Consider the following 26,125-nt stretch of genomic DNA (forward strand, 5'->3'; position numbering starts at 1 on the left):
GAATTCATACAACCTACATTATGCACCCCAAAGTGTTCATCTTAGAGTAGATAAAGCTATAGAACACATAGGCCCTTTTCGAAACCAGGCTTCGGCTTTGGCTCAGGCTAGCTTGGCCCTGCTGGTTCTGACAATTGCACGTGCTTTGTGTATTCGCGCTCAGGGCTTGAGACGAGAGAATGGAGCCTCAAGACGAATCCATAGCCGAAGTTTGGTTTTAAGAAGGGCCATAGAGTAATTGTTGTTGATCATTCATCTGTATTGAAAACAGTGCCCTCTGGTATTTCAAAGGGTATATTCATTCTAAAGCCCCAGTCACCCTTTTTCAGAATCAGCAGGAATGAAAAAGAACCAGCCGGAATGAAGAATTTTAAAAACTCATGTCATCTTCGCGAGGGAATTTCAAATTGACCAAGCTTTTTAGGAATGATGTTCGAATACACCTCAAATGCAGTCAGAACTCCTCTGGAATGCCCACTAAATGTGGTTGAACGTCAACAAGTTCAAACCGATAGCAGCACAAACATTAAGAATGTACTGCGAAGGTTCCCCTTAGGGTAAGAAATGCTGCCGAATCTAGCATTTTCATCAGTCTAAGCCCAACCACCACTGATTATGGACCCCTGGACCAACAGCTGATTTTAATTTTCCCTTGAATGCGATCAGAATGTCTCAAATGCTGTTGGAATGCCATAAGAATATTTAGAATGCAATCAGAGTGCAGTTAGAATAAACACTTAGAATGCCGTTCAATTGTTGCTCCACTTCAAATGACTTTGAATGTTTTTAGCAAGAGCAAAATATTCTGACCGGCCACAAGAATGGGCTCGACTATTTGGAATGCACCCAGAATGCAGTCAGAAAGTTCAGAATGCACTTCGAACATCCAGGAACATACAACAAATTTTCATTCCAATGGCATTTCCAGCACATTCTGCCTTATGTGTGACTAGGGTTTAAGGATAAACTTAAAAAACAAAAAACAATGAAGCAGTCAGAAACAGCGCTCTTAAAAAAAAGTGGACCTTGGGTCAATTTCACAAAGACCTAAGATTGATTTTAACTGCAAATCAATCAAAGTTGCACAATAACGAGTGATGTCACAATGGAAATCACCATGGCAATACTGAAAAATTGTCTTGTGATGAATTTGACTGCTTTGTGAAAACAGCCCCTGGACAGAGCTCCCGACTGTGGTGTAGATTCACCATTACAACCTGTAGGGTACAAACGATCAAGATTTAGATCATTTATAATGACCTCCTGTCACAGTTAACTCGCTAGTGCTAAATATATATTGATGAGATATTAGTTCCCACCAACAACAACCTGTTGAAGGTTAATTTGGTAACTTTTGTACCATGCATCAATTTAATATTCATTAAAAAATGTCAATCTCTTTCATCGTAATGAAAAACTAAATGGTTTTTGATGCCAGGTAAAAGCTCAATTATAACGTTATAAAAAACTGACCTACATGTCGTAGTTACACCTATTAGCAAATGAGAGTTATTGTTCTCTTATAAATGAGTTATTACTTCAAAGGAAGCTATAATCTAAAATTAATTCAGCAATTTCGCAGGATTGCAAGAGGTGTGTTTATTGAATATGATATACCACCAAAGTAGATTTTTGTCATTTGACTGGATGATTGTTAGTGAGCGGCATTCATTAGTAACACCTTTACAAGGTTTATGTCATGATGTTCCATCAGACTTCAACTTGTGAACATTTTCTCACCATTGCACTCACATACATTGACTATTTGTAATTCAATGAGCGCTGTTATTGAGAAAGCACAGTTTCAGGGAACAACAGCAGAGAGCAGACTGGGAGATCTATACAGCTATTAGCAAATGACAGTTATTGTTCTCTTATAAATGAGTTATTACTTCCAAAGAAGCTTTAATCTAAAATTAATTCAGCAATTTCTCAGGATTGCGGTATGGTGTGTTCATTGAATATGATATACCACCAAAGTAGATTCTTGTCATTTGACTGGATGATTGTTAGTGAGCGGCATTCATTAGTAACACCTTTACAAGGTTTATGTCATGATGTTCCATCAGACTTCAACTTGTGAACATTTTCTCACCATTGCACTCACATACATTGACTATTTGTAATTCAATGAGCACTGTCATTGAGAAAGCACAGTTTCAAGGAATAACAGCAGAGAGCAGACTAGAAGATCTTTGGCTGACCATCTTAGACTTCAACACTTATTTATGATTGCTGTCAACATTGAACTTGTTCTCAGTTTATGTGTAAAACAACTGGAGTTCTCAGACATTGCAAAACTACATAAAAAGAGAAGAGTTGAAGATTCGTAGCAACATCACTGGGAACAATCACTCACTACCTACATCAGTTTAAGACTGCAGCTCTGGCAAACAAAAAGATTCAAAATACTAAAAATGGAATTGGAAACTATCATTAAAATTGTACAAGGAGCAGTTGGAATGTTTCTCAACACTCTAGCTTGGCTGGTCATCCTTCGCACCAAAAGCCTTCATAATGTGACAAACTACTTGCTGGCATATCTTGCTGTTGTTGACTGCATTTTTTGCTGTCACTTAGTTTGGATCAATGTCGCAGCTGAGACTTACCTACCAGAGAGTTTGATTGGTAGAGAGATCTATTGTCGGATGGTCAGGAGCGGCTTTATATTTGTTTGTACACTCTACTCATCAAGTTATGCTCTGTGTCTGGTGACCTATGAACGATACATAGGAATAGTGCATCCATTGCACTATCCTAGAATGATGTCTCCTAAAAAGGTTATCATGATCATTTTCGTAGCATTAGGGATGTCGATTCTCTTTCCAAGCCCACGTTTTTTCACATGGAACTTTAGCAATGATACAAACAGTGTTAATGGTTGCAAACGGATTTACTCATCTAATAAGACATTGGAGGATGTGCTCAACCTTCTATTTGCCTACCTGCTGCCAATCCTTTTCATGAGCTGGGCTTACTACAAGATCCAAGCCACTCTCAAGAAACGTGCTCAAGAATTCCAACTGCATAATGTACAAGGAGCAGCCCTTAGGCTTTTACAGGCAAGACAGAATGTGATCAGCATGCTTAAGATTGTCATGGGTGCATTGGTTGTTCTGTGGACACCAGCGTCTTTGTATGTGGCAATCTGCCTACCAGATGCAATGCAAGAATGGTGCTACATCCATTATTCAGTCACTCTAAACTTTGCATTCGAAATCATGTACAAAATGAACTCTGTGATCAATCCCATCATTTACATCTTCAAGCATAAGAAGTTTCGGAAAGGTCTTCAAGACATGCTGTGTTCTTGCATTGGTGGACCTCTAAGGCCAGACCCGATTGGTGTGCAGATTGCTATGAATGAACGGAACATTTTAGATGAACAGCAGGAGACCTCAATCACATCAAACCATGCACCATAACCATTCTTTAGTCCTACACTTTAAGTTTTGTCCACACAGGTAAATACAGTTTCTTGAATCATACAATTGTAAACAAACACTGTGTCAAAAACTTAAAGCCTTTTGATCCAGTCAACCATAATTTTCTTTAGTGGCCAATGAATTCCTACAATATGCATCCCAATGTGTTCATCGTAGAGTATATTGAGCAATTGAAATTATAGAGTAATTGTGGATGGTACATGTATTTCATCTGAATTTAAAACAGTGCCCTCTGGTATTCCACAGGGTTCCATTCTATGGACAAATTAAAAATAAAATTAAAATAAAGCAGTCTCAGAAACAGCACTTGTAAAAATAGTTGAGCTTTACAGAATATTGACAGTGATGTAAATTCGACATGAGTGCAAACGGCGAGAAATTTAGATCATTCATAATGTCCTCCTATCCTACGGTGTAGTTAACTCGCTAGTGCTAAATATATTGATGAGATATTAGTTCCCACCAACAACAACCTGTTGAAGGTTTAATGGGGGGGGGGGTGGCTTTTATTTAATGTGCTCTTTTAATAATCATTGATACTGACAATACAAGGAGCAAGTTCGAGTGAGCACAATGGTTAACTAAAGGTTGACCATTTTGACTCGAACCCAGGCTAGCCGACCATTGGTTGATTACTGTGGTCGACCATTTGGAACCAGCCTCGAGCCCATGGTTTCTTCACTGGTCCCAACAACATGTTCCATTCTAACATGTGTTAAGCGCAGAGGGGAACCAGTGACACTTTAGCGAAAAGGTGGAAGGTTGACTAGACTACCAAACAAGTCGTTCGGGTGAGTACATCACTGCGCATGTGCGTTGCTAGTCTGTGGTCGACCACTGGTGGACTAAATGTGCACACTCGAACTTGCTCAAGAAATGCCTTAGAAACAACTCAGAATGAGCTTTTGACGCCGGACAAAGGTTTTATTATGACATTACAAAAAAACTGCTATAATAATTTCAGCTTTTAGCGAGAGACAGTTATTGTTCTCTTATGAGCTATTACTTCATTCCTTGAAAGAAGCTTTCATCAAAAAGCAATTCAGCAATTTTGCAGGGGTGTGTTATGGTGTGTTTATTGAATACAATTCAATTCAATTTGGTTTGTTATTGTTCAATTAAAATTCAAAATTACACAACAGTAGTTAAAAAGGCTAAAATTGACGAGCTTCAATTTGTTTGCATCCTTTGGTAAATGGGGGCTATATAAATCCGGTAATTATTTCTTTTTAATCTCACTATAAGTCTGTAAAACCATAGGTAAAACATAGAAGGTAGAACCAAAACGCAATAAAACATGAAAGGGGAGACCGAACACAATGATACTAACTACAAGATAGCACAAAGGCACTGTTCAAAAATTAGGTAAGCAAACAATATTAATGAATTGACCTCACGGCCGCAGCAGGGCTCACAACAGTAAAAGGAAAACGATACAAAGGCACATTTAGAATATGATATACCACCAACGCAGATTCTCGTCATTTGACTGGATGATTGTTGGGACAGGCGGCATTCATTAACAACACTTTTACAAGGTGTATGTCATGCTGTTCCATCAGACTTCAACTTGTGAACATTTTCTCACCATTGCATGAACACTGTAATTAAGGAAGCACAGTTTCAAGGAACAACAGCAAAAAGCCGAACGGGAGATCTTTGGCTGAGTATCTTGGACATGTTGGACTTTTTTTATGATTTCTGTCAACATTGAACCTGTTCTCGTTTAGGTGTAAAACGACTGAAGTTCACTGGCATTTAGAAACCACATCAAACTTTCAGCAGCAAAGAGGAGAATTGAAGATTTTTTTCCCGGCGCTTTACCAACATAGGGCTAGATAGCTCAGTTGGTAGAGCGCCGGCACATTAATCCAGAGGTCTTTGGTTCGAATCCCACTCTAGTCAATTCTTTGCTCAACCCCCAAAATCAGTAATATACCCGACATCATGAAGACGCGGGCTCAAACGTTTCAAAAACATTTACAAACGTCCCACTACAAAGCATGAGCAGAATGTGATCATCATGCCTAGGATTGTCATGGGTGCACTGTTTGCACTGTGGACACAGAGGTCTTTTTACAATTATCTACTTGTCAGAAAGAGGCTACAATACAACAATTATTCAGGCACACTAAATATTGTTTTTGATTTAGTGTACAAAAACCATCTCTGTGAACTCATCCTTTACGTACATGTATTCTATATACACGTCACGTACAAGAAGTTTTGAAAAGGTCTTGAAGACATGCTGTGTTGTTGCATTGGTGGACCTCCAAGGCCAGACCAGATTGGTGTGCAGATTGCCATGAATGAACAAATTGTGTGAGAAGAACACTAGGAGCACCCAATCACATCAAGCATACACCATAAATAATGTCAAATTACAAATATTTCCCAACAGCTTGTGGAATATTGTCTACACAAATTACAGTATTCTTTAATAAAAAAATTCGAGCAAATACTGTTTCAAAAATGTAAGGCTGTTTGATCGAGTCAGACATGATTTTGGAAACTGAATTCCTACAACATCTGTCCCAATGTGCTGATCATTTCATTTCATTTTGTTTTAATTAAAATTAGTTAAATACACTGTACACGTTTTGTAATTACTCAAAATATAACATCATAAATCATCATCATTCAGCGGTCGCAACCGTGACAAGCATAAAACCTTACTTGGTAACGAGCAACGGAGAGCTGTTGATAGTATGAAACATTCTGGTAAAAAAACGCCTCCCTCTGAAGTGAGGTAGTTTTTGAGAAGGAGGTAATTTCTCACTAAAAATGAATAAAAGACTTCTGGCCAGAAGCCTTTTATTCCTATCTGAAAGCACACTATTATATGTATGTACAACAAGGTTGCAACTTCAATGACTAATGGGAGACTTTCTGGGACGATAGAGGGCAGCAGACTTACCGGGTAAATCCATTGTTCTCAGAATTATGCGCATGTTCAGAACTACGTAAACAATGGAAATTTACCCGGTATGTCTGCTGCCACCTAGCGTTGGAAAGTCTCCTATTGAGTCCAAATTTTCACAGGTTTGTTATTTTATGCATATGTTGGGATACACCAAGTGAGAATACCGGTCTTTGACAATTAGTGCCTTTAAAAAGGTAAAATTGTTAATATTGTTACAACATTACAACCTAAATGGGACAAGAGTAATTGTGGATGGTTTTTATCTGATGGAAAATAGTGCCCGCTGTTTCCACAGGGTTGATCCGTTTCCAGAGCAAGGGTGATGTCATTTCTATTTTTTCAAGCCCTTTGTTTATATTCAAGAAAACTGAGCACTTACTAATTAAAAAATGCAATGACTTGCACTTGCATGTGTACATAGACGCTATTGGTTATAACTCAAAATAATTGTTTGCATAAAAACTTACTTGGTAATGAGCAATGGAGAGCTGTTGATAGTAAAAAACATTGTGAGAAACGGCTTCCTCTCAAGCAATGTAGTTTCTTGAGAAAGAAGTAATTTCTCACTACAACATTTGAATTGAATTCGAGACCTCAGCTGAAAGCACACAGCTTTTTCGACGAGGTATTAATCTCTCGCAACTTCGACGACCATTTTCACAGGTTTGTTATTTTATGAATATGTTGAGGGTACAACAAGTGTAAAGACTGGTCTGGACAATTACCGAAGGTGTCCAGTGCCTTTAAGCTAATTGCATATTATAAACTATAGCAGTAAATTATATATGATTTGAGGCACTTCATGGTGAGGCATCAATATTTATTTGGTTTACGATGTGTATATCTACTTGCCAGGTAGAGTTTTGTTTTTTAGAGAACTGTCTTGCTATATCTACTACTACTGGCAAACAAAACCCTGTCAAGTCCCATTGTGTTAATGGGGATAACAGTTGAAATCACTTGTCAAACAGATCAATCACCGACTGAATGACAGTTATATGTATAATTAAACTGTGCATTGTGAGGTACACTCTCAGAACTAAAACAGAGTTTCAATGAGCAACTGCGCAGAGCAGACTGGGAGATCTGTGGCTTACCATCTTTGACTTCGTCACTACTTCATGATTGCTGTCAACATTGAAATTGTTTTCAGTTTATGTATCGGGCTATTGGAGTTCTCTAGCATTTTGAAATTACACTGTATAAAACATTTCGGCAGCAAATAGTAGCATTGATTGAACAATCACTTGGTGTAGAAACTTCAAAGACTGTTTGCATTCGCCCATCAGACTGAAGAATAACTCCAACATATTTTCTGATGTGTGATCAACAAATGAAGAAAGACATGATCTTGCTACATGTAAACTCACATTTACAGAACTTCCTTGATGAACATTGACAACTCCGATCAACCACTACTAGCATCAGTTCAGGATTGTAGTTGATATTTCAGAGGCAAATAGCGGCTGTTAACAGTAATCAAAAACTGAAAATGGTTGAATGGATTGATATCTCTTTAATGGTACAAGCAATAATTGGAATAATACTCAACACTCTAGCTTGGCTGGTCATCCTTCGCACCAAAAGCCTTCATTATATGACAAACTACTTGCTGGCATATCTTGCTGTTGTTGACAGCATTTATTGCTGTGAACTCTTTTTGGTTAATGTCACAAGTACGGCCCAGCTACCAGAGAGTTTCATTGGTAGAGAGATCTGTTGTCGGATTGTCTACAGTGGGTTTATATCTTGGTTAATGCTCTTCTCTTCAAGTTATGCTCTGTGTCTGGTGACTTATGAACGATATATAGGAATAGTGCATCCATTGCACTATCCCAGAATGATGTCTCCTAAAAAAGTTATTATGATCATTTTCGTAGCATTAGGGATGTCGATTCTATTTTCAAGCCCAAGATTGTTCATACAGAATGCTAGCAACGATACCAGCTTGCTTGGTTGTAAACCGTCTGACTCATTTGACACATTGGAGGATGTATCATATGTGCTCTTCTTTCTATTTGCCTACCTGCTGCCCATCCTTTTCATGACTTGGGTTTACTACAAGATCCAAGCCACTCTCAAGAGAAGTGCTCAACAACTTCAACAGCAGAATGTACAAGGAGCAGCCCTTGAGCTTTTACAGGCCAGACAGAATGTGATCAGCATGCTTAAGATCGTCATGGGTGCACTGATTGTTCTGTGGACCCCAATGTCTTTTGAATTAGTTATCTGCTTGCCAGATGCAATGAAAGAATGGTGCAACAATAATAATCTATTCACATTGCGTTTGGCACTTTTTTGCATGTACAAAATGAACTCTGTGATTAATCCTATCATTTACATCTTCAAATACAAGAAGTTTCGGAAAGGTCTTCAAGACATGCTGTGTTGTTGCATTGGTCAACCCCTCAGGCCAAATCAGATCGGTGATCAGATTGCTATGAATGAACAAAACATGTAAGCATGACAGCAGGAGACCTCAATCTCATCAAACCATGCACCATAACCATAACCATGTTTATTGGTCTATAAAGGTTACTAAAGTATTCTCATACATGTAGCAGGAAAGTGGAGCAAATACTGTTTCAATACTAGCTAAATCCAAGCTGAGAATGAACAGCCAATGATTTATTCACATCGACAAAATTGTTGGCTACTATAAGTTTATTGATATCACAAACCAGCGAGTCTTAATATGCATTGGTTTGTGCAAAGCACTCTGCGCGCAAGTTTCATTTGTTCATTTTGTAAGATTTAAATGTTTTGATGAATTCCCAACTCATCAAAATAGTTGCAAGATTGAACAAAAAATATATTTATAACTCCATATATGTCGGTCTAAATTTGGTTGTAAAACTGAAAGAAACAACCAATAAATCAGTCTCTGAAACAGCCAGCACTTTAAAAAAAATAGTTGACCTTTATTTTATGACAGCATTCTGCGCCTTGAACACCCAGCTGGGTCGATATGTGCGCATTCGACTTTATTACTATTATTTTTAGTATTACATTGTCAGTGGTATAGATTCGCATTTGGTGCAGACAATGAGGATGGAAATTATTCATAATCATCTCCTGTCACAGTAAACTCACTAAAGCTCAAATATTGTGGTAAAACCCGTTGAAGGTTAATGGGGTTATTTTTGTTCCCTGCGCTCATTTAATATTCATCGAACAAATTTCATCTCTAGTCTTTCATCATGTAGATATCAACATAGCAAAAATAAATGCCTTAACGAGAATATAAAATGAGTCTTTGATGCCAGCAAAGGTTCCAATATAACGTAATGCAAAAAATTGAGACTGGCAATCAAACCTTGTCAAGTCCATTTTAGTGAGCACAACAGTTGGAATCTCCTGTCAAACCTACACTCGTCTGGATGAGAATTCTACCAAAACTGTGGAGGAACACTCTCAGAAATATAACAGTGTCAAGGAACGACAGCAGAGAGCAGACCAGGAGATTTGTGCCTGACCATCTTGGACTTCATCACTTATTTATGATTGCTGTCAACATTGGACTTGTTCTCAATTGTATAAGGCTAATAAAATTCTCTGGCATTCAGAGACTACGTCAAACTTTTCAGCAGCAAAGAGGAGAGTTGAAGAATCTTATCACAGCGTCACTTGATGTAGAAAACACAAAGACTGTGTGCAATCGCCCATCAGACTGAGGAATAACTCCAACATATCTTGTGTGTTTGTGATCAGCACATGAATTTTGAAAACAATTACTGAAAGTTGGTAACTATACAATCACTACCTACCAGCATCAGGTTAAAACCAGCGTTCATAAGACTGAAAATGTATGAATGGGTTATTATAACTCCACTTGTCCAAGGACCAGTTGGAATGGTTTTCAACACTCTAGCTTGGCTGGTCATCCTTCGCACCAAAAGCCTTCATAATATGACAAACTACTTGCTGGCATATGTTGCCGTTATTGACAGCATTTACTGCTGTAACTTAATTTGGATCAATGCGACAGCTGAGCAGTATCTACCGAAGAGTTTGGTCGGCAGAGAGGTCTATTGTCGGATTGTCAGGAGCGGCTTTTTATTTATTTGTATGGCCTACTCATCAAGTTACGGTCTGTGTCTGGTGACCTATGAACGATATATAGGAATAGTGCATCCAATGCACTATCCTAGAATGATGTCTCCTAAAAAAGTTATCATGAAAATTTTTGTAGCATTAGGGATGTCGATTTTATTTTCAAGCCCAAGTTTGTTCACATGGAATGAAAGCAATGATACCTACTGGCTTGGTTGTGGAATGACTGACTCATTTGACACATTGGATGATGTAACATCTGTGCTCTTTTTCCTATTTGCCTACCTGCTGCCCATCCTTTTTATGAGCTGGGCTTACTACAAGATCCAAGCCACTCTCAAGAGAAGTGCTCAACGATTCCAACAACAGAATGTACAAGGAGCAGCCCTTAGGCTTTTCCAGGCCAGACAGAATGTGATCAGCATGCTTAAGATTGTCATGGGTGCATTGGTTGTGCTGTGGACACCCTATACTTTGTATTTACTTATCTGCTTGCCAGGACGGAGCTTCAACAATTGCTCATTCACACTTAGTAGTGTATTCAAAAGCATTTACAAAATGAACTCTGTGATCAATCCAATCATTTACATCTTCAAATACGAGAAGTTTCGGAAAGGTCTTCAAGACATGCTGTGTTCTTGCATTGGTCGACCTCTAAGGCCGGACCAGATTGTTGTTCAGATTGCTATGAATGAATGCGACGTGTTAGATGAACAATAGGCGCCCTCAATCCCATGACTTTTATAACAAAAAATGTAATTTACTTTATCACGATGATATGACTATTGTGTTCAAGCGTTCATCAAGGAAATCACTCGACTTAAGCAAGTAAACAAGCAAGTGTGTTCATTTTAACTTTATAAAATGCCCTACTTCTGAACTGAAAATGAGATGTTACTCAATGTTCATAACAGAAGAGATCTTGAAACTTTTGAAACAAGTTAAGCCTTTACAGGCATCCCATGTTCAAAGATTCGGTTCATTTACTGCAAGCAGCTAGCAAACTATACCTCTAGCTTTTCAGAAGCTCAGAGTCGTGCAGCTTCGAGTCGTGCAGCAACTAGAAAACATGCAGGAAACACATTGAATGTAATGCCAGTATTCTGACTGTTAACTATCCATTTAATATCTCTTAGCTGTTGTTATACAAATATTGACTGCTTCGAGTGCTATGGTTTTAACCATATTAAGAGTTAAAGCAGTCAATATTTGTTTTATAACACCCCAACAGACTATTTATCATCTTCGTACATGTAACGTTCGTACGCGCGTTTCTGATACACAAATGCACAACTGATGATTGGGTTCGAGGTGGGTAAAAAGACGTCTGGGTACTGCACGCCGTGTGATAGTTGTCGGACTATCATCGTCGGACTATCACCTGGTGTGATAGTTGTCGGACTATCACACGGCAAACGATGCACTATCACACTGCCGCTGTCTAGTAAAACTAAGACATAGAATGTGACGCGCTCTAAACCAATGAAAAGGCAGAATATTTGTAAGGGGTGTTATAAAGCCTTTGTAGGTAGCTCATGTAAGATTCGGTTCATTTACTGGTTTACAGCAGTTTCTGAGGGACTCTGTATTTATAGCCACTCTTTTGGTTTGACGAATGGGAAAGCCGGGGAAAAAATCTAGGTAGGTCTCCTTTGTATTCAGGAATGGTAATTTACAAATGTACCTGTCTAGGGCATTAGTGGTTACCATAGGTGCACCTCCCTGTACGCAATTTTGGGTGTCAAAAATGCACACAAATGTACACTTGTTTACGCACCTCCGAACAATGCATATCTACCAATTCTGCCTTTTTGGGGAGTTCATTCCTTCTGTCCACATTTTGACACACAAAATGGCGGACAGGAGACGTGCGTGTATATGCGCTGCGCGTTGTGAATAGGATCATTTTCATTGTATAAAATTCAACTTTCAAACTTTTTAAAAATATTTGGATATAGTATTGTAACTTGTTGTCATTCATATTTGGTTGAGGAGATTGCCTGTCGGTATTTTGTAGTACAAATACATGCCGCTGAACATTTGATATCATGTACTCGTGCATGTGTTTTGGATTTGGATAGCTCAAATTCTATGATTCTGTGGATGTTTTTATTCAGGTTTATATCCTGTTTTGTCAAAGTTTTTTTCCGCGAGTATGATGTACCAAATATTTATCTTTGACATTCTTTGTGATATGGGATTTTTACATGTATCAATTTTCTAGAAGTGTTCCCTTTTTAAGAACGTGTAGCAGAGCTGCCAACAATTTTGCGTCTTGCAATCAGAGAGATCTTGTACAGCAATTAGGGAGATATTTAGAATTACATTCAACAAGTTTCCATAATCAGGGAGATTGTCAAATTTGTCTATCAAACCGTGAAAAGATTTGATTATTTTCACAGAATTTTCTGCAGAACCAGGAAAAGTTGGGAACTCGGGATGTAGTAACAAGATTGTGGGTTCCTGATTTTTAGTGTCAGTTGCAAAGTGAAACATTTTTGTCAGCAGTTTTGTAATTTGGTGTAAAATTCAATCTAAGACATTGGCTACTCATTCTTGAGGTCAATGGGTAACCTAAATTATAAGTAGCCAACATCTGTGACATCCCTATTTTTCAACAGACCGTATTTGAATAATCAATTTACATAATCCCCATCTGGTTATTTAGTAAACCATTGAGATGTTCAACTCATTTTACAATAACTGAAATGTGGGTTAAAGGTTTTTATTCAAAGTGACAGATGTAAACAATAACAGTTGCAACATGTAATATCTGCCTGACTCCCATGAACACACCACTGAGTCTACCAGGGAAAGTTACAACACTACAATAAAAAATTAAAGCCATTCCTGTGCACTCATGCATACAATTATAACTCTGCAAACCCAAACTGATCGCAATTGATCATGAATCTATCATATCACCCTCAATTTTGTAAGCTCAAAAGGACTTACCTCTCACAAATTGGAAAGCTAATTCCTGCGCAACCTAATTTTCATACCCATTACAAAAGTGAGCGGTGCTCACTCAAGCATTAATTTATTTTGGGACTAGTTGGTGTCACATATGGAAGTTGAGTCCATACGCTATCCATACATGTACATTATTAACCTTTTCCCCCAGAATCATACATTTTTATTCGGCAGCCATTTGAAAAGTGTTTAGTTATTTTTAGACACCCTGTATATTGTAGTTTTAAAAAAAACGTTGGTCTGTAATGAGATTCAAGATAAAGTTGATTTGGATTTCACGACATGTTTCTGATTTGTTAAGAATGTCTTTACACCAAGTGTAAATTATTAAGTGTTTTTAAATAATCATATACCTTTTTGCAAGCGCTAACTGTTGAATGAGGTGCATGCTGGTCTAGCTAGCGATCAAAAGATCAAACTTGAAGGCTAGCTAGACCAGCATGCACCTCATTCCACGCCTAATGTGTGCGTACCAAGTATCTACGATAAAGTCTACGTTGTACAGTGCCATGCTCTTAGTGTATAATGTTATGTGTTTTACATGTATTTAATTCCAGAAATATTGCCATTTTTAGGGCTTTTTGAATCATTGTAAACTTGTACTTGTACTAAGTGTAGCCAGCCTAGTGTTGACCTTTGGCCTTAAAGGCACTGGACACGTTCGATAGTTACTCAAAATATTAAAGCATAATATAAGCGTATTTGCTAACAAGAAACGGAAAGCTCTTACAAGTATAACACATTGAGAAACGACTCCCTCTGAATTAAAGACATTTTTGAGAAAGAAGTACATTATTTCTCACTAAAATATTTAAATCTGAGAATACTTCAGGCCTGAAGCCTTTTTCTGGCATCTTAAAAGCACAATTTTTTTTTTCTTTCATTATTTTCTTACAACTTTGATGATGAATTTAGCCAAACATGTTTAGATTTTTAATTTTATGTAAGTTGGGATACACTTAGTAAAAATACTGGTCTTTGACCATTAGCAAAATGTCCAGTTACTTTAAGTGACTGTGCTGTGCGTGTTGTATTATGCAATGTGTACTGCGTATGCTACATACTAGAGTATTGATTGGAGTTTTAAAAATCAGTGCAAGTGCAGAGGATAACTATATATTTTTGACTTAATCATCTGGATTTTGCATTTTGGGTAATTTTCGTGAAAATCTCGTCATTTTTAAATAGAGGACCGGCCTCCTTCCCGTATCTCCACATTACTTTTTTTATTTTTCACGTAAGCTGAAGTTTGTGCGTATCGCCAAGCAAATCGTACATATTGGCCCCGATACACTAGCTTGTGCCATGTATGGCTTCATCATCACAATTTTTATTAATTTGATCTTGATTAAATTATAAAACAAAAAACAATAATAATAGTAACAAAATTTTAAAAACTAATCTCCTGAAGACGGTCAGAGCATACTGATTGAAACATTGAGTCGTTTGCCAACAGTTCATTTAGAACCAAAACTACTCCAAAGAGATATTCACATGGTGTTACCACAAACCTCTCTTATTTATACTTCCACAATGCAAAGATTCAAAAACTATATTCCTGAAGACAATCAGAGCATACTGATCAAAAAACGTTGAGTCATAAACCACCTGTTCAGAACCAACAATACTCAAAAATATTCAAATGGTGTTTCCACAAACCTCACTTTACTTCCACAATGTGCAAAGATTCAAAAACTATTGTTCTAAATGCGATCAGAGCATACTGATCGAAAACGTTGAAACGTTAACCACCTGTTCAAAACCAACACTAGTCAAAAGGGATATTCAAATGGTGTTACCGCAAACCTCGCTTAGTTATACTCCCACAATGCAAAGTTTCAAAAACCATTACCCTGAAGACGATCAGAGCATACTGATTGAAACGTTGAAACGTTAACCACCTGTTCAAAACCAACACTAGTCAAAAGGGATATTCAAATGGTGTTACCGCATACCTCGCTTAGTTATACTTCCACTATGCAAAGTTTCAAAACCTATATTCCTGAAGACAATCAGAGCATACTGATTGAAACGTTGAGTCGTTACCCACCGGCTCTTTTCAGAACAAACACTACTCAAAAAAAGGATCATCACATGGTGATACAGCAAACCTCTCTTAGTTATACTTCCACCAAGCAAAGTTACCCACCGGTTCTTTTCAGAACCTACAGTACTCAAAAGAGATATTCACATAAGTAGGATTTGAAACTTTGCATGGTGGAAGTAAGATATAGAAAAGTTTGCGGTAACACCATGTAATAACTATCTCTAAATGAGTTGGGGTGGTTCTGAAAAGAACCGTTGGATTAACTCGACGTTTCGATCAGTATGCTCTGATCGTCTTCTGGAGAATGCTGGACTCTGATGCTGCATGCTGCTTAAGTACTGGGCGGCGGATCAGCGGTGATGCATGAAGGCGGGAAATAGAGGTGGGAAGTGAACTCGATGATGCGTGGTGAAACCTGTTGTGGAGCCTTGGGTGGTGTGTGGGGGGTGTGTGCTCACTGAACCGTGTCAGTAGAAACAAGCACAGGGGATAGTGAGGGTGTTACTGCCAACCTGTTTAAGTTATACTTCCACCATGCAAAGTTTCCAAAACTATATTCCTGAAGACTATCAGAGCATACTGTTCAAAGCGTTGAGTCATAAACCACCTGTTCAGAACCAACAATACTCAAAAATATTCAAATGGTGCTACCGCAAACCCCGCTTAGTTATGCTTCCACCATGCACAGTTTCAAAAACTATTATCCTGATAAGGTGCTTAATAATTGGATCTCAGAGTTCATCACTGCAATAACTCATCCTCCTGAAAGTTTGTATATACTCAGCGCCTTGAGTACCTTGTTTGGTAGATACGTGCGCTATATAAGACTTCGTTATTTTTATTATTATTAATTCAAACTCTGGTGTTTCTGATCAGCAGAGTGGGGGTTCGAATTTCCAGCCCTGACACTTGTGTCCTTTTAAAAGCAAGACACTTAACCTTTGCTTCGTACTTCGGATGGGACGTAGAGCCGTTGGCCCCATGTGTTGTGTAAATGCATGTAAAAGAACCCAGTGCATTTATCGAAAAAGAGAAGGGGTTCGCCCCGGTGTTCCTGGCTGACTTGGCTGCATATTGTGCCACAGCACCTTGTAAATCATTACATGGGCCTGTAAATCATTACATGGTGCTAAGGATTACGTCTCATAATTCAAACTTCGTCCCACTCCTTGCAGTAAAAATACCTGGCACTTTGTATCCTTTTGCAAAAGGTGTGTTATAAACACAGTTATTATAATGATTAAAATCATATCCCTTCCTCAAAAAAGGCCTCTCATACCTTAGGGGTGTCCTCATCTTCGTCCTGCTCCTCCTGCTGGTCCTGTTCCTTGGTTACCTGCTCCAGGGTGGACGAGATTGACGACAGCAGCGTTGCGAAATTTGTCTTTCGCTGCTCTTCAGTCTCAAAGAACATCCAGTTGATCTTAGCTAAGATCAATTTCCTGAAAAAATGATGCGGTATAGTTTTTCTTTTTATTTTGTATTTTTTTGTATGCAAGTTCGCTATATACAAGAAGACAAAGTTATTAAATGTGAATAATAACTCAGGGCAGCTGAAAGTAGGAATTGATTAAAAAAATACTATTTATTTTTGTTTGTGTGCAAAATTTCTATACAAGAAGAAAATTATAAATTGATAATAATAACGTAGAGGAGCTGAAGGTAGACATTGATATTCGTCTTTAAAAACACTGGACACCTTTGGCAATTGTCAAAATATTGGTCGTGGAAGTTTGGAGATAATCAATATTGGAAGAAAAAACACCCTTGTCACACGAAGTTGTGTGCTTTCAGATGCTTGGTTCGAGACTTCAAAATCTAAATCTGAGGTCTTGAAATCAAGTTCAAATATTTTAGAGGAAAATTACTTCTTTCTCGAAAAGGAGGAGGACCCTTTTTTTCAAAATGGCTGCTGACACATTTCTTAAGACAACCAGCTGGGTTCCTTTTTTCAAAATGTATTTTTTCCTCTGATCGGGGAGATCGTTTAAAATATATCCTTTTTCTGTATAAATAAAAAATAACAAATTTTTTTAAAAGGAGGCAGCCTCTAAAAAGCAAGCGGGCGGGATGTAATTAAGTTTTATTTGGGGGCCTTTTAATTTTGTTGCCAGACCAAGTAAACAGATTCCCTAAGTTTCATGAGTTTTTCACATAAGTTTTGCATTCTATTCTATTTTACACTTCCATAACAGATTAGATGCCATATAGTATAAACATTCATCCAGAATTACATTTCTGAGATATCGCCAAAATTCTACAGCAGTTATGTCCACGCATGAAAAAATACATTATGGAGTAGATAATCTAAAAAAAACAATCTGACAGTCCGATTCTCAGATTAAAATTCTGAATTGTTGAAACTTCCCATTAAGCAGTTCTTTGAAGCGAATCCCTGGTACAATTGTTGTTTTGTATTGTTTGTGGTGTGTTCTCAGTGTAGACATGGTAACGGTGATAAACATTGAACTACCCTGAATATTCTGACAATTAATCCCAAGCTGAAAGCTACAAAATATTTTAATTCTCCCAGGGTGAGGCCTTAGTGGTAAAATACTCTTTGAAGCAAATCCTGGCGTATTTTATGACGTAGGTTGTCTGTTCTTGGTGTAGTCATGGTAACAATGATAAACGCTGAATTACCCTGAATATTCTGACAACTAATCCAAAGGCGACAGCTACAAAACATTTTAATTCTCCCAGGGGTTGGCCTTAGATATAAATGAAGCAATTCCTGATGTATGTTTGGTTGTCTGTTCTTGTTGTAGTCATGGTAACGATGATACACGTTGAATTACCCAAAAAAAATTCTGACAATGAATCTAACTAGTACAAATGTATACAAGGGTAGTTGTTGCTACGAAAGCTCATGCAGTTTTTATACAACTAGTTAGTCTTTAAAGGGACAATTTAACTTGGATCGGGCCAGTTGGTCTTAGTAATAATTTTTTGTAAGATGCATATGGTTTGGAAGATGATATAAAGGTAGAATATATTGATCCACACAAACATGCCTCAAAATAGCGTGGTTTTCCTTTTACTTTGAGAACTAATACGGTCGGCCATTTTATAAAGTCAAAGTTTTGACTCAATAAAACGGCTGACCATGATAGTACACGACGTATGAAGGAAAACCTTGCAATTTCAAGGCATGTTTGTGTGGGTTAATCATTATAGGCCTACTCGACTTTTTAAATATCTTTCTAACTAACCATATGCATTGTTAAACAAACGGTTACAAATGCTTTTCATGGACCAACTCGCCCGATCCAAGGCAACGTGTCCCTTTAAGTTTTTGTTTACATACATAGAGAAGGAGAGGGTACGTTCCAGCTCAACGAAGGTCTGTTTCGTCACCGGGAAGATGGGAGTATCTGATATATAGGCCAGCGATACCTCGTCCTCGCAGCGTCTGTCCTGGGTGGAGCTGGTGCTCATTACAATCACCACGACCTGGAACCATAGAGAACAAAAACCAATCCAAAATTTGTTCTTAATGGGTTACCAATATCAATGATGAATGCAAATGCGTTCGTTTAAAAGCATTTCGTTCCAAAGAAAATTTTAAATTAAGAGAGAAACTGAAAACTAACAGCTCGAAGCACGTGCAAACAGTACCATTTGCTCAGTTGTGTGCACCTGTTGTGTCAACACTTTAACATTTTGTATACAAGTCTAAACTAAGGTGTTTTTTTTGCTGGCAGTTATTTTTCGTCTAGGATAGGTTGCATGAGCAGCTTGAGCATACAATGTGTGTTTGCGTAGCTACTTGACCAATATTGCTTTGCAGTATGAGAAATATTAAACATACACACTGTATAATGTTCCAGCTACATTGTGTTTTTGTTGGTTATTTTGATGTGTCATGGTCTGATGCACCTGATATGGGTTCTGGTGTTCTTATCATCAGACTTTTTCTATAAAGCGCTTGGTGCTCTTATCCTCTCAGCCACGACAACACACAAGTCATAGTAAGAAATAATATATTTGATTTATATAGCGCCTAATATAATGTTATCTCTATAAGGCACTTTAATAATAATAATAATAATAATAATAAGACTTGTAATGCGCACATATCCACCCTGCTGGGTGTTCAAGGCGCAGTAAAACCAAAAACAAAACAAAAACAAAACATAACACAAAGAAAAACAGACACAACAAAATTAGTCATTGAAAACCTGTGACATAAGATAAGTTTTGAGAAGAGACTTGAATTTTGCAGTACAAAGACAAGATCGAAGATTAAGTGGTAGAGAGTTCCAGATGCCTGGCGCGGCTGAAGAAAAAGACCTGTCACCCCATGAGTGTCGAGACTTGGGTTCAATGAGGAGAAGCATAGAACTTGATCGAAGATTCCTTGATGGAGTGTAAACTTGAAGCAGTTCAGAAATATATTGGGGAGCCTTGCCATTAAGAGCTTTGTGGACAATGAGCATCAGCTTGAAGATGATTCGTTGAGAGATAGGGAGCCAGTGTAGTTGTTTCAGAATGGGGGTGATAGAACACGATTTTCTAGACAGTGTCACAATGCGGGCAGCAGTATTTTGGAGCCGTTGAAGTCTGGAAATCTGGTTGTTAGGAAGACTGTAGAGAAGAGCATTGCCGTTGTCAAGACGAGAAGTAACAAATGCGTGAATGACCTTTTCAGTGGCACTTTTGCCCAAGTACTTGCGAATCTTACCTATATTCCTGATGTGATATGATGATAAACGAACAATGTTGTTGATGTGTGGCTGAAGTGTCATTGATGAATCAAAAATAACCCCTAAGTTCCGAGCTTTCAGCGAGGGAGCTATCCGAGCATCACCGATGGAGATGTATGGCACTGAAACCTTAGTTAACTGTTGACTTTACAAATTACTCAAATAGAACGCGTGTAACTATGTACAATTGACTGAACACAAGCAAGGTAATTAATGCTGTATAGTAAAAAGGTTGGTTTTCAGGGCACTTTTGTACGAAACATTACTCAGAACTCTTTTGACTTACCTTAGAATCGATCAAACCCTTTCCATGTGTTGTCTCCCCATCCCATACAGACAGACCGTTAGATTTCAGTAATTCTGGATTGAAAGAAAATTGGTTTGCAATGATAAGATAATATAAGATAAGATAAGAACTTTATTATCCCACACTGGGGAAATTAAAAAGCCTAAGAGAAGAGTTTAAAGACACTGGACACCTTTGGTAATTTTCAAAGAACAGTCTTCTCACTTGGTGTATCTCAACATATGGCTAAAATTGGAGCTCAAATGGTCATTGAAGTTATGAGAGAATACTGGAAGAAACACGCACTTGTAGCACAAGTTGTGCCTCAAAATAGAGACCTCAAAATCTTATTCTGAAGTCTCGAAATCAAACTAAAATATTTAATGGGAAATCACTTCTTTGTCAAAAACTACGTTGCTTCAGAGGGAGCCGTTTCTCACAATGTTTTATACTATCAACAGCTCTCCAATGCTCGTTACCAAGTAAGTTTTTATGCTTACATGTATTTTGAGTAATTACCAATCCAGTGCCTTTAATTCAAGTGATGAACTTTCTCAACAAAATGCAGAGCTGATACTATGTACCTCACGGAGGCATTTCACGTGGAATTGTCGTGGCCGGGCATTTAAGAGCATCTAATTTAAACTCTGGTGTTTCTGATCAGCAGAGTGTGGGTTCGAATCCCCAGCCAAACCTTGTATAAAGTAAGACACTTAACAATTGCTTCGTCCTTCGGATTGGATGTAAAGCCGTTGGTCCCATGTGCTGTGCAACGCATGTCAAGGAACCAAGTGCAATTATCAAAAAGAGAAGGGGATCGCCTCGTCGTTTCTGGCTGTGGCTGCTGTATGTGCCGTAGCACCTTGTAACCCTTATAAGGTGCTACATAATTGGGTCTCGGAATTCATCACTGCAATCTTTCTGAAAATTTGTATATACTCAGCGCCTTAAGTACCTCGTTTGGTAGATACGTGCGCTATATAATACTTTGCGTTTATTATTTTTATTAATATCGCTTAGGAACTCCTTGCCTACGAAAAATAATTGGTTTGAATTTGATTTTGAGACCTCAGAATTAGATTTTGAGGTCTCAAAATCAAGCATCTGAAAGCAGACAACTTGTGCAGCAAGAGCATTTTTTCTTCAACTTTTCTTCAACTTTGACGACCAATTGAGCTCAAATTTTCACAGGTTTGTTATTTTGTGAGAAGACTGGTCTTTGACAATTACCAATAAGGTCCAGTGTCTTTAAAACCATATCTACTTGCTGGGTAGATTATGTTCTTTTGAGAACCTTTCTTGCTATATATTATTCTACTATCAAGGAGTAGATTTTCGACATACATAAGGAAGATCCTCAACTTTTTTTGAAATAATTATACATACTCTCAAAAACCTCCATGAATTCTTTATCATCCTGATGATAGATAAAGTACACGTCACTGGAGTACTTCATGATGCTGTCAACACTCAGTATGGCGTCACCTGCTTGCTAGGACTACAAAAGCTGCTGCAAAAAACAAAACAAAGAGAGGTTTTTGTTACAGACTCTGGGTTTTCAAATGACAATTTCAGTGACTAATGGAGAAAAATACCAGGGCCCCATTTCATGGCTCTGCTCACCACCATATTTTGCGCTTATATCATGTATGTGATCACCATTTTGCTTGCACGGCAAGCGCAGAACATCTGCACTAGCTGTGTAAGCAAAGAATGCCAAAATTCTCAGCTAATCCATGAACATTTTTTATATGGACTGCCATGTTTTCACTTAAGTGATGTTACCAAAATGTAATACTGGCAATATTCTCAGTCGCCACAGTCCTTGAGCAAGCCACATACAAGTGTAACCATGATGCTTTGTCCTTTGGATGGGACGTAAAGCCGTTGGCATTGGTCCTGTTTGTTTTGTAACACACAGAAAAAAAACCCAGAGCGCTCGAAAAGCGCTTGTAAACAATGTTGCTGCATGTACAGTAAATATTAAAAGGAGTACATAATTCTCATAATTCAAACGCAGTCCCACATTAGACACAGTTACTGGGGCCCTGTACACCTGGGTTTTTTTAATTTGCCATTCTCGGTTGTACTAGTACTTGCCAGTATGACAAAGAATGACATGTTTTGAGAAAAGTGGTTCAGCGCCCCAGTAACTGGGTATAGTCTAACACAAAATACTGAATGTGGATTTAGAAACAACAGTATTAATCCCTAATGTTAGGCGCTGTATGAATAAATGTTGTGTAATTGTTTCGTTGTAATGTCATTGAGTAGATAAGAGATAATTTATTTCATCATTTATGATGAGTGCACGTCACCTGCTACAGTGCTAGCTGCAACACTTGGCAGCGCACATAAAAAAGTCAAACATGTAAGCAGCTAGCCTTGGCATTTACATCCATGATCCTGACTGAAGGACTACGCCAAGTACCAAGGACAGGTAGAAGAAGTAGAAGCATAAGATGACTCTACCTCCATGGTAGAAGTGAACAAGTGACAGTCGGACATGGAAATTAACTTCTGAATTATTTTTATAGACTGTACCAACACAGTGGGAACACACACAGAGATTGACAGAGTAGTAAACATGGTAAAGTCTACTTATAAATAGATTAAAGACAAAATTACTGGTAGTTGCGATAACGTAACCCTCCTGCCAACGGCGGAGCCAGCCTGCCATCGGCAGGAGGGTTACGTTATCGCAACTAAGTTACTGGATAACTGTCCGTATCCTGCCACCACCTTTTCAGGATATTTCATTGAGTTAAAGCCATTATGAACTTTCGGCACAAAAAAACAAAATAAAAGTTCACAGATGTACAAATAACTTGAAGGGTTTACAGAAGGTAATCTAATGGTGAAAGACTTCCCTTGAAATATTATTCCATGAAATGCTTTACTTTTCGAGAAAACATTAAAACAATTATCAATTCTCGTTGTCGAGAATTACGGGTTTATTTTAAACACATGTCCTGACACAGCGAAACGTGTGGAAACAAGGGTGGGTTTTCCCGTTATTTTCTCCCGACTCAGATGACCGATTGAGCCTAAATGTTCACAGATTTGTTATTTTATATATAAGTTGGGATACACGAAGTGTGGGCCTTTGGACAACACTGTTTACTGAAAGTGTCCAATGGCTTTAAAGGCAGTGGACACTATTGGTAACTGTCAAAGACTAGCCTTCACAAGTTGGTGTATCTCAACATATGCATAAAATAACAAACCTGTGAAAATTTAATTTAATAAATAATAATATAATACTTCAGAGGGTGCCGTTTCTCACACACAATGTTTTATACCATCAACCTCTCCCCCCCCCCCCCCCCATTACTCATCACCAAGTGAGGTCTTGTGCTAAAAATTATTTTGAGTAATTACCAATAGTGTCCACTGCCTTTAACATATTATTTCACATTGAATGAAAAAGTGTTGTCGTGTGAACCGAAACATGCCAGGCTCATGCTGAACTTCCTCTATTGCATGCACCATGGAGGTAGAATTCTACCTCCATGCATGCACACAGACGGACGGGGCTAAGCATGTACCGATACCCGTCAATTCCATCCATTATTCCAATCCAACCACACAAATCATGGATTGTGTACCACTATAAATAACACTGACTACTGACTATAGATACTTGACTACCATAAAGGTAGAAGTAGTAGTTGGGTTATTTAAGTGACAAAAAACACTTTACTTACTTTTTGACCGACCATCTTTCTTCCTTCAGCTGTTGTTTATGTGTTTATCACATCAACATCATTGCGCAAACTTGTAAGTTCCATCCAACCGCATGAAAATGCGTGATGACAGGAACGTGCGCAAGTACCACATAACCAGGGTCGCGCAGTTTACATGTTCCAAAACTTGTTCTAGTCGCAGGGGGTGTGTAGTTCGCTAGAAACTACTCATTTTTATAATTTCATCTATATTGCGCTGATGGTTTTTATTCGTTCACTAACTCTTGTAAATAATATATCACTTTAAAATAGCCAAAATAGATATGAAGCAATAACAACGTTTAAGTACAGGGCGGAGTAGGCCTGCTGGTTTGAGTCTACCTGCATGCACTTGGGCGTTGGTGGGACTAAAACAAGTTTATTTACTACATCCGATTGGGGGAGGAGGAGGCGGGGCGGAATTATGTGTGAAAAAAGGGGTCACACTTTTTAACCCCACTCCCACTAATCAACATAGAGAATCGTTACCGCGGTAATGCTTCTGAGCTTGTATTCCTATAGAGATTATTCTTCCTATTGTGGACATAATATTCAACTCTGAAAATGAATAGAAAGAAGTACACAGCAGCTTTGGTATATATGTACGGGTATGGAAAAAGGGTACTTGTGATTTTTCTCCCCAAAACTGATTATAAAAAGATCGTGTTACTATACTCCTCTAATGAATTTTTTTCCTACGTTGACATAAATCGCCGTGGAGTCTGGGCAGTATCTCAAAAACGCGATCACCTTTTTGAAATGAAAATTCGCAGGTTAATTCTAGTATTAGGCCCACTGCATTATAAAGTGGGGTTTACAGTTCAAACCAACAATGCTTTTAACAACAAACACTGTTTTTTGGCCAAAAACCGATTGTTACAGTACCGGAACTATATCCCCCTTTGATAATTCTTCTACCGTGAAAAGTTTCGAACCCTATCAAGGGAAACTGACTGGGTAAATTGTAAATGATTTTGAGTTGAACAAAGACAAATTAACTGGAGTGGGATATAGACCAAAGACCTCCGGGTTTTGGCAGAGATTTTTTAATTACAAAAGGAAACTTGTCAAAGTAAAACTTGTCAAAGCAAAAGGAAACTTGTCAAAGTAAAGCGTTTGGTAATTACATTAATGGGCATTACCAGCAATGACATACAGATACTGGAAGTAATTAAGTTAGAAGAAAAATATATACCAATTTGAAAACAGGGAGTTAAGTTAATACACAGTTGAGTTATGAATAAATTGCAGAGAAAGCTAAGATGGACTTTTATGAAAATACACGAAACTTATAAATTCCATGAAATGTTCATTAATGGAGTGGATTAACAGTTCACGAGTTGGTTCATGAACTGATGCTGTGATGAACATGTCAAGAACTGTTTGATGCATGGACTAATCATGAAAATTCTTGAAAGTTCATCAAGTCATGAATTCCATCGTGCCTGGGGTAAATGGACCCTTTTCAGGAAACATGCTTATTTCATTCTCGCATGCGCACGGCCCCTGTTGGTTGGCAAACGTCATAGAGTTGTGCACCAAGCAGACGCACAATCGCGTCTGCATCACGCACCCATTCCCCGTGTATAAAACAGCCCTATCAATGTGCCCTAATTTTTTGCCAACTAAAATGCTAGTGCGCACGTGCTATGTGCAATTTACATATTTCATGAAAAGGGTACAATGATGCATAAAGCTATAAACATGTATAATAGCTATAGTTTGATGACAAATCGTTAATAACAGGGTGGACCACGTGAAGGTTGTCATCTCCCACCCCACAAATAACAGTTAAAGGAATCTTAATACATCATTAATGGGTATTTAACACCCTATAAATAAACACTAAAGACAATGTCATGACCTTGTAATTAAAAAAAATTGTTTGGTGCATATATAGAGCTATACAAATAAGTATTATATAGCTCTATTGTTGGATGACAATTAGTTAATAACAGGGTGGACC

General features: G+C 38.0%; 1 protein-coding gene across 2 annotated transcripts; it reads right to left on the reverse strand.

Annotated features, from left to right (window-relative positions):
• LOC117290546 lies at positions 1-24,223 on the reverse strand. Of its 2 annotated transcripts, none has more exons than XM_033771981.1 (6): positions 24,142-24,223; positions 21,821-21,944; positions 20,435-20,508; positions 18,750-18,895; positions 16,722-16,884; positions 1-1,217 (listed from the first exon to the last, which is right to left on the reverse strand). In XM_033771981.1, the coding sequence occupies exons 2-6, from the start codon at positions 21,888-21,890 to the stop codon at positions 1,113-1,115; spliced, it is 558 nt and encodes a 185-aa protein (XP_033627872.1). In that variant the 5' UTR covers positions 21,891-21,944; positions 24,142-24,223; the 3' UTR covers positions 1-1,112. The 2 variants fall into 2 exon arrangements, with proteins under 2 accessions (XP_033627872.1, XP_033627873.1); XM_033771982.1 differs by having other exon boundaries at positions 21,821-21,941; positions 24,142-24,176.
• Between the last annotated feature and the right edge of the window lie 1,902 nt (positions 24,224-26,125).

Source organism: Asterias rubens, chromosome 5, assembly GCF_902459465.1.
Source record: "Asterias rubens chromosome 5, eAstRub1.3, whole genome shotgun sequence".
NCBI classification, from domain to species: domain Eukaryota; kingdom Metazoa; phylum Echinodermata; class Asteroidea; order Forcipulatida; family Asteriidae; genus Asterias; species Asterias rubens.

What these genes read in the sequence shown, in the direction of transcription:
- LOC117290546 (XM_033771981.1), bottom strand. Translation starts at nt 21,890, where the DNA reads ATGAAGTACTCCAGTGACGTGTACTTTATCTATCATCAGGATGATAAA. An exon ending in ATTCATGGAGGTTTTTGAGA is followed by an intron (nt 20,509 to 21,820) that starts GTATGTATAATT and finishes CTTTCAATCCAG; the next exon opens with AATTACTGAAATCTAACGGT. An exon ending in AAGATGAGGACACCCCTAAG is followed by an intron (nt 1,218 to 16,721) that starts GTATGAGAGGCC and finishes TGTACCCTACAG; the next exon opens with GTTGTAATGGTGAATCTACA.